General features: G+C 50.7%; 1 protein-coding gene across 1 annotated transcript; it reads left to right on the top strand.

Moving 5' to 3' along the window:
• Positions 1-305: 305 nt before the first annotated feature.
• On the top strand, positions 306-12090 carry TMEM116 (transmembrane protein 116). Its single transcript, XM_041410363.1, has 11 exons — positions 306-619; positions 1104-1150; positions 1278-1341; positions 4956-5087; positions 8634-8738; positions 9174-9223; positions 9662-9745; positions 9831-9969; positions 10664-10808; positions 10898-10971; positions 11599-12090. The coding sequence occupies exons 1-11, from the start codon at positions 572-574 to the stop codon at positions 11797-11799; spliced, it is 1089 nt and encodes a 362-aa protein (XP_041266297.1). The 5' UTR covers positions 306-571; the 3' UTR covers positions 11800-12090.
• The last annotated feature ends 3099 nt before the right edge of the window (positions 12091-15189 follow it).

Below are 15189 nucleotides of genomic sequence, written 5' to 3'. Positions count from 1 at the left end.
AGGGGAACCGTGCCCGGGCTCTCTGAGGGGAGCAGCCCCCGGAGTCTGAAGGAGCCCTGCCCGGGTTCTTCGAGGGTAGCAGCCCCCGGGACTCTGAAGGAGCCCTGCCCGGGTTTTTCGAGGGGAGCAGCCCACGGGACTCAAGGGATGGTACCCGGTCTGAGAGGAATAGCCCCTGGGCTCTCTGAGGGGAGCAGCCCCCGCGTGCTCCCTCAGAACCGCCGCCGCTTCCCGCCCCCGGGTGCTGGTGACGTCACGGAGGGGCGGGCCCGAGGCTCCGCGGGGTCGCCTCAGGGCGGCTCCGTGAGGGGAGCCCGGGGCGGCGGTGACCGGAGCGAGCCCGCCCACCGGGGCTCGGCCGGTTCTGCCCCCGGAGGGATGCGCGGGACGCCGGTGCCCGGGACTCCAATCCTGCTGTTTGCCCAGGACTCCTGTCCCTTCAGCTCCACTCTGCCACCGGGCGCTCCCCGCAGCCGGCCCCGCCGGCGGGGGCCGGGCGCGGTGCGGCCCCGGGGCGGAGCGCGGGCGGTGTCCGCAGCCCCGGAGCGGTGCGGCGGCGGTGGCGGTACCAATGGCCCTGCCGGCGGAGGCGGACCGGCTGGATGGGGGCTGGCAGGAGGTGAGCGAGCCCCGCCGGCACCGGGACCCCTTAGGGACAGCGGCTGCCCCCTCCCCGGGACCTCGCCGTGCGCGTCTCTCCTCATCCATCCCCTCACGGTCCTTCCCCAGCCCTGCGCCCCGCTCCGTGCCCGGCGGCGCCGGCAGCGTTGCACGATCCTCCCCCGGTCACTGTCCCCAGTCCGTCCTGCTTATTCCTCTTCGGGACCCCGCTGTCCCCAGTCCCCCGTCCGTGCTGCCCCTCCCCGGGACTCCGCGGCTCCTGGTCCCTGTGCTCGGTCCGTGCTGCCCGCTCTTCTCCGGGACGCTCCAGTCCATCTTCCCGGGTACGCACTGCCCGCTCCTATCCCGATCCCCGGTCCTTGTCGTTCCTCCCCGGGCTCCCGGTCCCCGGTCCGTGCTGCCCGCTCCTCCCCGCGGTCCCGGGGCGCTCCTGCCGTGCCTGGGGCCGTGTCACCTGAGCTCCCTCCCGTCCTTCTCCCCAGGTCTACTCTGCGCTCCAGTGGATCCAGTTCACCATGGCCATGCTCAGGTACCACGCGCTGCCCATAGAGTTACTGTCGCAAAGATGATTTTACCCAGAAAAGCAAAAAAAGAGAACTCGCGTCTCCCAGCGAGGCAGACGCCCTCCCGTTCCAACCTGTGCTTTGTTTTCTCAGCGTTGTAGGTTCCAGCTCAATTATTGCCTACGCCGTCTTCCAAAACGCAGTGCGATCCCCTGAGGTAAGGTCTGAGCTTCCTTCTCCCTCCCTAAGCCATTGTGTCAGTCTCTGCAGGTTGGTCACACCTGTAGCACAGACTCTCTCCTAGGAGCAGCTGCAGGTCTCAGGGTTATGTGGTTAAACCTTGTTTAATAGCTGGGAGGCAAAGGGCTTGCTAAAAATTTGGCTCTTTGTCTTGGTAGGAGGTGAAAGGACTGACCTTGAACCTGTGCTTCTGCAGGGAGAAGCAGGTTCCTTAGTCCCATGCCTTCTGCTGCTCCAGGAAAGTCCTCCAGTCATTCCTGGGAGCAGGGATTTCTTAGTGTGCCCTCCTCAGTGGGGCAAAACTCCTGGAGGGCTGAAGAGTTGTGCACAAAGGTGCTGGAGTGCAAATTGGAGCTGCCCCTGCAGAAATGCTTTTATAAGTGTTGGTTTTTGGCTGTCTAGGAGGTGTTTCTCTGGGCAGGTGTGCTACTAAAACTGACCCCACAGCCCTCCATCCCATCCTGCCAGGCTTGGGTGTCCACACACAATCCCTCTGTCCAGGACTTCCTGGGGGCAGTGAGCCAAGCTGATCCCTGTGAAGTAGGGATTTGCTGTCCAGGGTTTGCAGGCTCAGCCTGGCCTGTGGAACACACAGAAAGTCAGTGGAGCTGGCAGCAGCTGTATTTGTCCTTCCTTCATCTTCATGTTCTTTGTACATCATGGGTTTGATCTGCAGCCCAGAGAATGGGACTTTCAGGGAATTCATGGAGCTATCCCTGAAGAAGCAAGGAATGCAGGCAACTGACACACTGCTGGATGACATGGTGGGAAGGAGAGCATGAGTCCATGTTTGCAGGGCAAAACTGTCCCATTTACAGCAGGGAGGACCTTGCTCCCAGCCAGCCTGCTGGAAACACACTGCCCAGCACATCCAGAATGAACTGTGGAGATCTCCATGCATCCCCAGGGAAGAACAAAAGCTGGGACTTCACCTTAGTGCTGAGATGGAAAATCTGCTTGAGCTTGTGCTGCTCAAGGTACACATCAAAGTCTCTTTCTACTACATCTGCACCTGGAAAGCTCCAGGTGTGATTCCTTCTGGGGTCCTCTCTCTGGAACGATGTGGAGCAGGGGTTGGCAGTGTCCTGCTGTGACTCAGCAGCCTCATCCTGTTGGTTTCCATAGCCTGGTTGCTCAGGAGCCCTTCTGCTCTCAGTCATGTGATGGAGCTGTGGCCTGGGAGCTGCTCATGAGCCACACATGGCTCCAGGTCAACAATGGGCCCTTCCTGCTCCAGAGGGTCCAGATGTTTCTGCTCAGATTATTTCTGCAAATGCGGATAGGAGGGCTGGATGCCAGCTGGAGGGACTGGTTTGCATCAGCCTTCCAAGCTCTTCTGCTGCCAGGGGAGATCTGGTGCTGGGTTTCAAAAGTGACAAAATCTCCATTAACTTCCCCATCTTCTTGTCCTCATGTCTCGGGTCTGAAGTGGAAGTTTGTAAACAAAAGGGCTGGAAGAGATCCATATCAAAGCTTGCCACAAACAGCTTATTCTCTGAGTCATGAGGACCCACAGCAAAACATTTAAAAATAAACAGCTCTTTAGGCTGGGAGGAGAAGGATCTTAGAAACACTTCCCTTCCTGCCCTCAACCTCAGAAATCAAACACTGCATTCTTGGAGCTTGCTTTCTGTCTCTATGGGGTCAACAAAACCCTTCAGTCTGAGGAAAGTCATTCAGAAGAGGTGATGGGCAAGCAAGAAGAACCCTCAGCTCAACACATTTGAGGAAGAACTCTCAGCTCAGCAGGTTTGAGGAAGAACCTTCAGCTCAGCATGTGCCTGGGCCATGGCCACCAAGCCAAATCCCCGTGTGTGCTGCAGCTGGAGCTGCCAGGATGTAAATCATTACATCTTTGGAGTCCCTTCCTCTATTTTATAAATACCAGTGGTTATTTTCTTTCCCCTTTTTCAAGCCAGAGCCACACGTGCCCCTGTGTCACCTACTTCTTTATCCAGGTCTCTGCCAAAACCCAGCAGCAGTGCCTTGCTCCAAGGGCACTTGTACTGGAGAAAGAGGTCACCTGTTTGATTGCAAAAGTGCCTTCTTTGCTTATTTTAGATCTGTTTGGTTTAACCTGCCTTGATCACAAACTGGACAGTGCCCCCAGCCTGTCGTGCCAGGGCTTCTTTTCTGCACCAGTGAGGAAAAGCCTGGTTAAAAAAAGGCATTTAGAGATGAAATCAAATTAAAATTAACTCCATATCATTGTGCCTTGTGCTCCTTCATGCTCTAAGGACAAATCTGGCTCAATCAGATCTACCTTAACTCTTATCAGTCTTCCTAAGCTCTCTCTCATTGCACATGGGAACAAGTATAACACAACGTGAAGGGGGACATACATTTACTTCCAGGACAATATCGAGGCAAATCTCACCAAAAACTCAGCTCCATGAAAAGAAATACAAAATCAAAGCCTGCTGAAGCATTTCCATGCTGTGTTTAGCATTATAATTTTCTGTAGGGAAAGAAAAACACCACAATTTTCTCTCCTGGGTGCTGAAAATGAGGTACCAAAGGCTTTAATTAAGAATGTAGGTAATTAGGTTGCTTTTCCAAAGTCTCTGCTCTCCCACTAACAAAGAAAATGTTGGCCAGAATTTTTGCACAAATGTTTTCCTGCAGTGTTTACAGTCCTGGCCACTGAGTGCAAACTGGAAATGGCTGGAAACTGTTGTTAAAGGAGACGTGACTCCTTTCCAGCAAGATGCAGCAATAATGGCTCTCAGTGGAAATTAATCCAGCTTGTAAAATAAACCCAACCTTAGTCATCAGTTGAAATGACACGGAACACATAGAAAAATGTTTGTTTCAAGTAATTCCAGATCTGAGGAAGGGTTTGTGTTTACTGGAAGTTTGACTCTATGTGAGTTTATTTAAAACATGATGTCTCTTCTCCCTGCCAACCTGTCCTGTTCTGCAAAATTGTAACATGGTGGACATTTGGGATATTTTCTGTAAGTTTTGATGCTGCTCTTGGGTCTTGTTGTAGAAGCAGTGGTTGGAGTAGGGAATGTACATTGGAACTGCTCCTGAGAGCACAAATCTGTGTGGAATTTCCCTGCAAGGAGAGTTGTCTCTCCAGAAGAGCTGGGGGTTGACAGTGTTCAGATAACACCAGATAACCTGGTACTGATGTCTGAGCACAATTAATCTTTCTGCTATAATTGGTGTAGGAGTTTTAAAGGACTGAAAACAAGGATGATATTCAGGAGCAGAGGCTGACAAGTTTTCATCTGGCAACTTTTCTTTGAACTCTCTTGGCTGTGAAAGTAGAGGAGACTTTTTTATTGGAGCTGTCAGGGTTTGCTGCAGATGAATTGACTGGTCTCAGAAATGTTGTCACAGTGCTTCCCTGAGGGTAAAATCATCCCTCCACAAAGTGCCACTTATTCCCCATTTTCCCTCAATTAAGGCTTTCAAAATTACTTTGCAGTGGGGTTTTTCTACTGAAAAACTTTCCTCACCTGCAGAAAAACCTTTGGAATGCTGTATTAAATATCTTTATGTCTGATAAGAGGGTAAAACTGCAGCTGGGGGTGGGAGGGCTGTGACTGCACTCACACCTGCTGAGCCTTTTCCCTTTTCCAGGTGCGTCCACTTTTCTACCTGAGCCTCTCAGATCTGCTGCTGGGCATGTGCTGGCTGGCTGGGGCCCTGCTCTACAGCTCACCCACCTCCCAGCAAGACCTCATCTGCTACAACCTGCAGGCCACGGGACAGGTGAGTGGCCTTGGCACCACATTCTATAATTAACCTTGTAATTTGTCATAATTAACCTTGTTGTGATCAGAGCGTGGCCATGGGGGCTGTTTCTAGACAGGCTTTAGCAGATCTCTTGGCTTTGTGTGGAAAAGGGAGATAATGGCACTGGGGTTTAGGTTCCTCTGGTGTGTGAGAGGAAGAGAAGGTGGGATTTTGTGGTTGCTTGTGTGAAACGAGCAGATGGGACTTGATCTCTCCTGTTGGATCCATGCCCGTGGATCTCTGCTCTCTCATGGCAGCTTTTCTACTTCTCTTTGTGTTTCCTCCAGCCTGGGCAGGAGCAGACACATTCTGTGACTTGCTTGAGCTCAGACTTAAATAACTCACATGAACATCCCATTTCTTGCTCTTCCCAAGGATTCTCCATCAGCACAAGCTCAGCCTGTGTCCCATTGACTCAGCTGCTTTCCAGCTGATCCCTGTGCTGGGGACCAGTTGGAGCAGGGGGGGTGAGCACTGTTTTCCTGACAGTTTGCTGTTGCCTCACACAGCTCCCATTTCCACAATAGGCTTTGCAAATCTCAGCTCTCAAAAATCTCTGCACGGTCCAGCTGAGCTTGGGGGTTCATAAATGATGATCTCTGGAATAAATTTTCCTTTTAAAGAATATGGCTGGGAAGAGCAAGGGGCTTTTGGGAGCCTTGATGTGTGGGCTCAGGCAGCTCCCTGAGAGTGTGGTGGCACCCACAACAGGGAACTGAATTTCCTCGTGGAACAGCAGCATCCAAAGCTGGAAAGGATCTCCATGTGCCTCAGAGAGGGCAGTGGTGTAGCTGCAGGTGCAGGATAGAATTGTTCTGGCTGTTGTGTGTCTGGGGATGGGCTCCTGCAGCCCAAGGTTGTTTCAGCAGCTGTTTTTGGGAGTACAGATGTGTTGCTGAGGGTGTTCCACTCCAGGCTCATCTCTGGTCCCTACTAGCTCCACAGTATGTTCATGTTGAGAGAAACAGTGGGGTTTGGGTAACTTGGCCACTTGGGAAGGATGCAGAACAACATCAAAGATGTTTTGAAGGTGATGGTAAATGGGAAAATGAGGAGAGCTTGGGAGAGGCTTTCAGAGCTGGAAGGTGGAAGGAGCAAGCAGGACTGAGGCTGTTCCTGAGCTGTTTCTCTTGCCTGGGGGACACTTCTTTCTGCTGGTGTGATGTTTTTATTGCTTGGAGAAGGCAATTTGCACTGCTAGAGGAGCTGTGAAAAATATGCCCATAATTTCTCAGCTCCCTTGCACTTCTGGCTCTGTTCTGCCCTCACTTTTCCAACCTGTGGCTGTGCTTCTCAGGGACACCAGCACAGGATGGGACAAGGTGGGGGCTTTGTGTTCATGCTGGGTGGGCCAGCTGGCCTTGGGCCAGGACAGGGTGTGCAGAGTCACACCCTGACCTCAGCCAGTGTCCCCTGGCCCCTCTCCTGTGTGCCACCACCAGTCCCCACAGCACAGGGACTGCCTGGGTGGCAGAGCCGGATTGTGCCTGGCAAGAGCAGTCGCTGCTGTTTGCTCTGGGAGAAATTAAAACAAACTGAGCCCTTGCCATAGCAACCTGTCCCCCAGGGCATGTGACAGTGCAGGACCTCCTCACCCAACACCCTGCAGTGCCCTTGAGAGGTGGGAACACCTTGTGCATAAGAAGGAGCCAGTAACAGGTTGAACCAGCAGATTCTGCAGAGCAGGAGGGATCTGGAAGCTGATGGAATGAGTAAATAAATGTCTCACTGTGCTTCTGGGTGTCCCACAAACACCTGGGGCCTCTCTGCACACCAGCACCCAGAAGGTGTCAGATGAGCCGAGGTGAGGACAGGCAGGGACAGCCCAGCAGTGGAGTTTGCAGCCCTTGGAAGGCTCACACTGGAATCCTTGTGATGTCTCAAGGCACTGCCTTAGGAGCAGGGCGATATTTTGCTTTATTCAGGCTGTTTGCATTATTTGTCATCACAGGCATTTGCAGTCATTTGCATCATTTGCAGTGGATGGAGCTGCCCAGTGTCCAAACTGTGGCATAAAGGAGGAGATTGCTTTGTTTCTTGGATTTTCCCTCTTTCAGCCCCAGAGCTTTGATTGATATGAATGTAAATACTGCTCCCTTTACTGTCCCCCCATTCTCTCCTCCTCCTGCATTGCAATAATAAAGTCCAGAATAGATATTGTGGTTATAATTGCACAACTGCCCCACGTTCTTCCACTTCAGTTCCAGTGGCCTAATAATGTCCTGGCAGGCTCTGCTCATGCTGGGCAGGACAATGGGAGCCACACAAGTGGGATAATGAGGGATTCTTGTGTCTCTGCTTTATCTCCTCATGGGCAGTGCTGCAGGACTGCCCCCAGCCCCAAAGCTGGGGCTCAGGAGAGCCCTTCCTGCTGGCACCTTCCCTTCCCTGCCCTTCCCTTCCCTTCCCTTCCCGCTGGCACCTTCACAAGTGGCATTTGGGTCTCTGTTCCAGAAGGCAGCACTGATATTTCATGAGCCTCTCCCAGGCGTCCTGAAGTGCAAGAAAATGATCCTTGTGGACTGTTTTGGCCTTCTCTGGAAGTAGTTGGAAAAGGGCAACGGCCCCTCATTAAAACTCATTTAATGAGCTGGAAAGTCACAACAATGTTTGTGGCAGCCCTTGGACTCAGCCTCTTGAGCCAGCCAAGAGCATTCACAACCTCAGTGAAGGAGGCCAGGTTTGTTTAGTCACCACTTTCCCAGCCGTGGATGATACCAGGGTGGCAAACCTGTGCTCCTTATCTTTTTGGCAAAGATAGTAAAGCCACAGAAAAAAAAATTTTTCCTTGTCCAGCCCTTCCTCTTTGCCACTGTAGTTTGTGTTTCCTGTGACAAACACAGCACATGCATGTACATGGTCTTGATTAGGCAACCTGGAGTAAGCATGAATTTGGAAACAAATTTGATTAACATTTGGGCAGGTTTATAGGAAATTTTAGATAACTAGACTTATCTCAAGCTGGAATCAAAGGTTATGAAACTCTCAGTGTGCTCTATCTTTTCTAATTTTTCCCATGGAGGAAGAAAAGGGGTTTTGGGATGTTAACTCAGGCTGAGGGCAGAGAATATCTGCCCTCACATTCCTCTTGAAATATCCAATTGTTTTCTGTTTCCGTGAATTCTCTGCGTAGTGAGCTTATTATGCAAGAAGCAAATCTAAATGTCACATCTGTGCTGTGTTTCCTAATGGACATAGATATAGCACTGAGAAGGTCCAAGTGCCTCTGAAACCCTCATTGCTGGGCTCTGAGCCAAAAAAATGAGCCAGATCACAAAGATTTTTATTTCTAAGACAGTTCTGCTGTCATTAGTTATCCTGTCTGAGGCCAAAGTGAAGCTGCTTTTGTGTGGTTTAAAGTGGGAATCTCTCTCCAACCTGGCTCTCCCCAGCTGGATGTGAGCACAGCCCCTGTGCTCAGACCCTCACCTTTGGCAGGTATTCATCATCCTGCCTCTGTTCCAAGGGATTTGGGAGGAACTAAACATGCTCCAGCACTGAAATGCTGGTTTTATTTCTCAGATATTCTATGTGGCCTCTTTTCTCTACACTGTCAACTACACCTGGCACCTGTACATGGACCTCAAGGTGAAATACAACCAGAACCTCTTCAGGGTGCCTCCCCAGGTGAGTGGGACTGGTGTAAAGGCTGGGAACCCAGGGACAAGGACACAACACTCATGAAAAACCTCCCTGCATTGCAGGCTGAGCAAATACTTCACACACCCCATGACCAAAATCTCTCCTTGCAGTTAATTCCTCCCTCCCACCCAAACAGGGAGGCACCACTGCTGCCATGACCAGGCTGGGGAATACCCCAGCTATTCCTGCAAGATGGCACATTCCTTATGCAGCTCTTCCCATCAGCCCCACTGCCCTACACAGCTTCCCCAGACATTTGCTGTGCACAGCAAACTTTGTATCCCAGATATTCCATCTGGAAGTTCAGGAGCAGCAGGCTGGGCAGATCCCCCTCAGCTGCTGAAATGCCCCCTGGAAGCTGATTCCTGTGAACCAGGGGCTGTTCAGGAATAATTTAATTAAGATTTTTGGATTTTGCAGGTTGTAGATTATGCAAGTTGTGTTGGCAGAATAGCAACGATCTTGTCAAGGTAAGATTTCATTCTCCCTGGCAGAGGGTATGGATTTGATAAGAGTTAATTCTCCCTAGTGGGAGAGTGTGGATTTGGCAAACTGCAGTGTGTTGATCCCTGCTTCCTACTTGTTTTGATGCAAATTTTACTAAAAAAGCTGTAAAGCTCATCATTAACAGCAGAGTGACCTCACGAATGCAGAGTAAGAGGGTTTTTTCAACCAAGTTAATGATAACTTTATTAACTAGATGTGGTTTTCCAGAAGGTTTCCCTTTACCAATGATTAGCCCTCACAAATTAAAAGCCCCGACGCTGGTAAAGCTGATAAAATACTTTTCCAGAGCAGTGCCAATAAAAACAACTTTCAAGTCCTCTGTAGTGATGGGAGAAAAACCAAGCAGTGCCCAAGTGGAGCAGTGCAATAACCCATGACTGTGCTCTCCTTTCTCCTGCCAGCCTGATCCCTTTCCTCCTCATGGTGCCGGTGTTTTGCCTGGGCAACAGCAGTAATTGCTACCAGAACTTCAGCCAGAAGCACGGGTGAGCTTCCTCCCTTGCTCTGGCACAGCCCCAGCGCTGCTCTGGGGGGGTGGACAGGAGCTCAGGCTGTCCCCTGTGTCCCCAGGTGTCTCCTGATGCACACGGAGCTGGCTGAGCCCCCCAGCGAGCCGCAGGGCCTGAGCGGCTCCGTCTGCCGCGCGATGCATTTCTACGGCATCGGCGTCTTCCTCGTCTCCTTCCTCATCAGCTTCGTGGCCATCCTGGTAAGGCTGGTCCTTGTGGAGCCCTTGGGTGGCTCCAGAGGCTGGGAAATCATGGAATGGTTTGGGTGGGAAGTCATCTTTAAGCTCATCCAGTGTCACTCTCTGCCATGGGCAGGCTGAGGTTGCTCCAAGCCCCATCCAACCTGGCCTTGGGCACTGCCAGGGATGGGGCAGCCACAGCTTCTCTGGGAAGGATTTCCTCCCAATATCCCATCTAACCCTGCTCTCAGTTTTCAATCCTTTCCCCCCTATCTGCTCACTCCATGTTCTTGGTAAATTGGGCAGGGGAATAACTGTGGTGCTGCTTCCCTTTTGGAAGGGGTGGTAGGGGAGGGAAAATATCACTGTGCCACCAGATAAATCCATCTGGAGTCCTGTGTTCTGTCAACCCATCCCAGAAATATTTAGCAGGATTTCGAAGGCTTGGAGCTTGGCAGAAGAGATCACCTTCTGCATGGGTCAGCAAGAGGTGATTAATGGTTGGACTCCACGGTCACAGAGATCTTTTCCAGCCTAAACAATTTAATAAATCTAAAATCAGTTCAGAGTCTTCAGTTTAGAAAAGGCCACATGCAAAGCAACGCCTCCCAAAGGATTTCAGTGCTGTGTGAAGAGGTTGGATAGACTGGGATCCATCCTGGATGAACCCAGCAGATCACAGCCTGTACAATAACATTTGCCTGTTCTTTTCCAGGTTATCCTGAGTCAGGCCCGAGGGCTGTACAAGAGGTTTGTGAACTCCACAGGATTCCTGGGGGATCAGCAGTGGGCCATGATTAAGATGGTGGAACAGCGGGTGGTTTTTTACCCCGTTGCCTTCTTCTGCTGCTGGGCCCCAGGTGAGCAGAGAGTTCCTCCCACAGCATCCCCCTGTGGAACCCCAGAGAGGTGGGGTTAACTTCACCCTCTCATCCATCCCTTTCCACAGCTGTCGTCCTTGGAATGCTGAAATTGACTGCTTCAACAACCAGCAAAATCTACATGGCTCTGCTGATCCTGCAGGTAAATGTCTGCCCCTGCAGCCTCCTCCCTTCTCACCTTGAGCCTCCTGCCCTGCATCCCTGCTGAATGCAGCTGGACAAGGATCTCTGCTGTGTGAGCCCAAGTCTGATTTGTGCTTTTGCTTGGCAAAGATCTTGGTTTGGTGGTTTATGTTTTTCACAGGCTTGAAAAGGTCTCAGTACCCAAAATCCCAGCACCACAATAGTTTAGTGGTGAACAGGGTGCTGGGTGGATGTTTGGACTTGGTGACCTCAAAGGTCTTTTCCAACCTCACTGATTCTGTGCTCATGGAAATTGTGGCAAATAGGACCAGAAAGGGAAAACAAAACCAATTTCTGGGGATCCTATGTCCCCAAGTCTCTCAATGTGATTCCTTAATAATTCCTCACTTGTCCACCTCCTTCCTGTGCCTGAGGCAGAAGTTAGACATTTTATTAAATTATATAGAAATTATATATAAACATATTTAATATATATTCTGTACTTGTATAGCATTTATATTTAATTATATATTCATGAAACATTTCTTAAAATAACAGCACAATTTCTCTATCACACGGAAGCTGAAATCCTGCTGGGAGGGGGAGGTTTTCCAGGGATCCCTGATTTCCCCGTGCTCTCTCCCAGGCTCTCACCGCAGCTTCCCAGGGGCTCCTGAACTGCCTGGTGTACGGCTGGACCCAGCACGCGTTCCTGTCCCTGAAGCGCGGCTCCCGGCGGGATGTGGACACGCAGACCCCGCTCCTGCGCTCCCAGAAGAAGTTCTACTCCAGCACAGCCCCCGCCGGCCCGCCCGACACCGCGGGCTCCTCCTCCACCCTGCTCTGATGCTGCCCTGCCTGGAGGGAGAGAGGCAGAATCCTTCCTACTCCTCCTTCTCCAGAGCCGGGAGGGAACTGTCCCTCGGGCCCGAGCCCCAGGCGCTCAGTGGACGTAGTTATTTATTTGATGGATTCTTTCAGCGTGGTAAATCTTTAGTCCAGACTTTCTCCTCCTGGAAATATCCCTAGAAGTGCAGCAAACCACATGGAAAGGCTCAGAGACCTGGTCCAGCTCCACGGAGGTTGAGCAGAGGATGTTTTACTTTGGTTTATTTCTCCAAGTCATTGCCTTTACAAATTAACACAGCACCACAATAGTTTAGTGGTGAACAGGGTGCTGGGTGGATGTTTGGACTTGGTGACCTCAAAGGTCTTTTCCAACCTCACTGATTCTGTGCTCATGGAAATTGTGGCAAATAGGACCAGAAAGGGAAAACAAAACCAATTTCTGGGGATCCTATGTCCCCAAGTCTCTCAATGTGATTCCTTAATAATTCCTCACTTGTCCACCTCCTTCCTGTGCCTGAGGCAGAAGTTAGACATTTTATTAAATTATATAGAAATTATATATAAACATATTTAATATATATTCTGTACTTGTATAGCATTTATATTTAATTATATATTCATGAAACATTTCTTAAAATAACAGCACAATTTCTCTATCACACGGAAGCTGAAATCCTGCTGGGAGGGGGAGGTTTTCCAGGGATCCCTGATTTCCCCGTGCTCTCTCCCAGGCTCTCACCGCAGCTTCCCAGGGGCTCCTGAACTGCCTGGTGTACGGCTGGACCCAGCACGCGTTCCTGTCCCTGAAGCGCGGCTCCCGGCGGGATGTGGACACGCAGACCCCGCTCCTGCGCTCCCAGAAGAAGTTCTACTCCAGCACAGCCCCCGCCGGCCCGCCCGACACCGCGGGCTCCTCCTCCACCCTGCTCTGATGCTGCCCTGCCTGGAGGGAGAGAGGCAGAATCCTTCCTACTCCTCCTTCTCCAGAGCCGGGAGGGAACTGTCCCTCGGGCCCGAGCCCCAGGCGCTCAGTGGACGTAGTTATTTATTTGATGGATTCTTTCAGCGTGGTAAATCTTTAGTCCAGACTTTCTCCTCCTGGAAATATCCCTAGAAGTGCAGCAAACCACATGGAAAGGCTCAGAGACCTGGTCCAGCTCCACGGAGGTTGAGCAGAGGATGTTTTACTTTGTTTTATTTCTCCAAGTCATTGCCTTTAACAAAAGCAAAATGAGTATTTTTCAATCTCTGCCTTTTAATTCACTCTAACCACGAGAATTTGCACCACCCTAAGAACCAATTGCAGGGAGTGAAGAATTGCAAAGGACAAAACCTGCCTGGAATTTTTGCACATTTCCCTTTCCTTCTTCCTGCCAACTTCCTGCTCAGCCACAATACTCCCAAAAATCAGCTGCTTCGACCCTGTGGAGCATCTCTCATGAACCAGGTGAGCAGGACTTTGTCTGAATCTCTCTTTGCATTTCCAGATGTTCACATGAATTATTTACTGAGGTCCCACCATTCTGTAGGAAATAAACCAGGTCTTAAGCTGTCTTGACAACAACTCTTTACCTTTACACTCTTTATTTTCCAACAGCTTCACGTTTTTGGTCCAACCCAAATTTTTCTCATAGCAGGTTAGACAAGAAGAGGAAATACTCCAGCTTTGTGTAATTAACTTACACAACATAACTGTGTAAACTCTGGGTAAGTCACACAAGGGCCCTGGAGGTTTGGTCAATGACTTATTTTCTCCTACAGAGTGAAACTGAGTGCAACAATTCAATTTTGCTGTTCTACAGGATAAAAACAAAGTTTTCAGCCATCTTCTTCCACCTGGTCTTTCAAATCCTCCTCTAGCTCCAAAGTTTGGACATGGGTGACTCTGTCCAGCCCCACTTCAAAGGCAAATATTCCACAGGGAGGATGGGATTTGTGCCCTGGCACTGGCAGGGCATGAAACACACTCAGTCTCATCCCTGAGAGCCTCCTACACCCTCCTGGGACTGACCCCATTTGTGGAGCCAGTGCAATTTGTTTAAAAGGGGATTAAGGCTTCCTAAGTGATGGAAGATTACTCAGGAAACAATGATTGGATTGCTAATGGAGCATCAGAGCTGGCAGTGGGGGCTGACACATTCCCAGGGCTCCTCACACAGCTCAGCAGCCCCTCACTGTTTGTTTGAGGGGAGTTTTCTTGCTGGAAAGAGCCATTCCATGGGCACTCACAGCTGGCTTGGCTGCTCTAAGTGCTTCCAGGAAATTGTTCCCTCAGTCCCTTTCCCAGTCTGGAGGCTCTGAGGGTCTCTCACCACCCAACCCACTCTGAAGTCCCCTAAGGCACCAAGCAGAGGAAAATTCTGTTACAAGGAAGGAGCCTGAGCTCTCACAACTGCCCCATCTTGTGTCCTGAAATGCTCCTGGGCCAAGGGTGTGTCTGTTTCCTGTCACCAAGCCCTGCTCAGGATAACAAAACCACTTCCAGAGGCAGGAAGGGCCCAAGTGCCACCCTGAGGCTCTGTCCAGAGAGGTGAGGGAAGACCTCCCTGGCCCTGGAAAAGCACAGGGCCATCAGCAACAAAGCAGATCCATTTCTCACCACCCAGTGTCCCCCACTCCAGCAGGGCTCCCACCTCAACCACCTGCAAGGATCACCAGCCCAGAGGATCTGGGTGTTATTCCCAGTGTCCCTGAAGACAGAAGGACTCATCCCTGCCTTCCCTGACTGCCCAGTCCAACCCCACAGCCCTCAGGGGTTAACTGGGAGCACTGGGCAGCTGCTGGTGCCATCTGATGGAAAGCTGGGCTTAAAAAAGGCAATTTTGGCTTATTTGCCAAGCAGAGCCCAGGATTTCCTAGGGATTTATCCAGCCTGTCATCTCAAATCTTCATTCAAGTGTTTATTCCTATGGATAAGGGAGGTGGGATGGGGGGCTGAGGGTGGGAGAATAATGGAATCATGGAATCTCTAAGGCTGGAAAAGCCCTCTAAGACCATCAAATCCAGAAATTAACTCAGCACCACTGTGTTCACCACTAACCACATCCCCAAGTGCTGCATCCACACCTTCTGGACACTTCCAGGGAAAAGCAGGGTGGCAGGAGAATCTTCCTGCTCTTCCCTCCCACTCCTTCCTTCTCTCCTGCAGGGATTTGGGAACGAAACAAAAGCAGCAAGGAACTTTTGAGTTTAGTAAAATCATTTATATACAGGATGGGTAATATTTACAATGTAATACTGATCCAAAAGGAACTAACAGGGAACACTGAGAGGAGAAATGAGAACATCTTAACACACAGGAGTTAAACATGGGGACAGACTCAGGTTTCCAAAAGAAAATCCAGAAGTAATGACAGCAAAAGTTTGACATGTTGCTATTTCCAATCAA

The sequence above is a fragment of the Onychostruthus taczanowskii genome, unplaced genomic scaffold (assembly GCF_017590055.1).
Source record: "Onychostruthus taczanowskii isolate IOZ18803 unplaced genomic scaffold, ASM1759005v1 scaffold32, whole genome shotgun sequence".
Lineage (NCBI taxonomy): Eukaryota > Metazoa > Chordata > Aves > Passeriformes > Passeridae > Onychostruthus > Onychostruthus taczanowskii.
This window is presented reverse-complemented; position numbering and strand designations above follow the sequence as displayed.

Bases quoted from the DNA above. Each gene is read 5' to 3' on its own strand.
- TMEM116 (XM_041410363.1), top strand. From the start codon at position 572: ATGGCCCTGCCGGCGGAGGCGGACCGGCTGGATGGGGGCTGGCAGGAG. The intron at 9,224-9,661 runs GTAAGATTTCAT...TTCTCCTGCCAG, and splicing joins ATAGCAACGATCTTGTCAAG to CCTGATCCCTTTCCTCCTCA. The intron at 9,746-9,830 runs GTGAGCTTCCTC...CTGTGTCCCCAG, and splicing joins AACTTCAGCCAGAAGCACGG to GTGTCTCCTGATGCACACGG.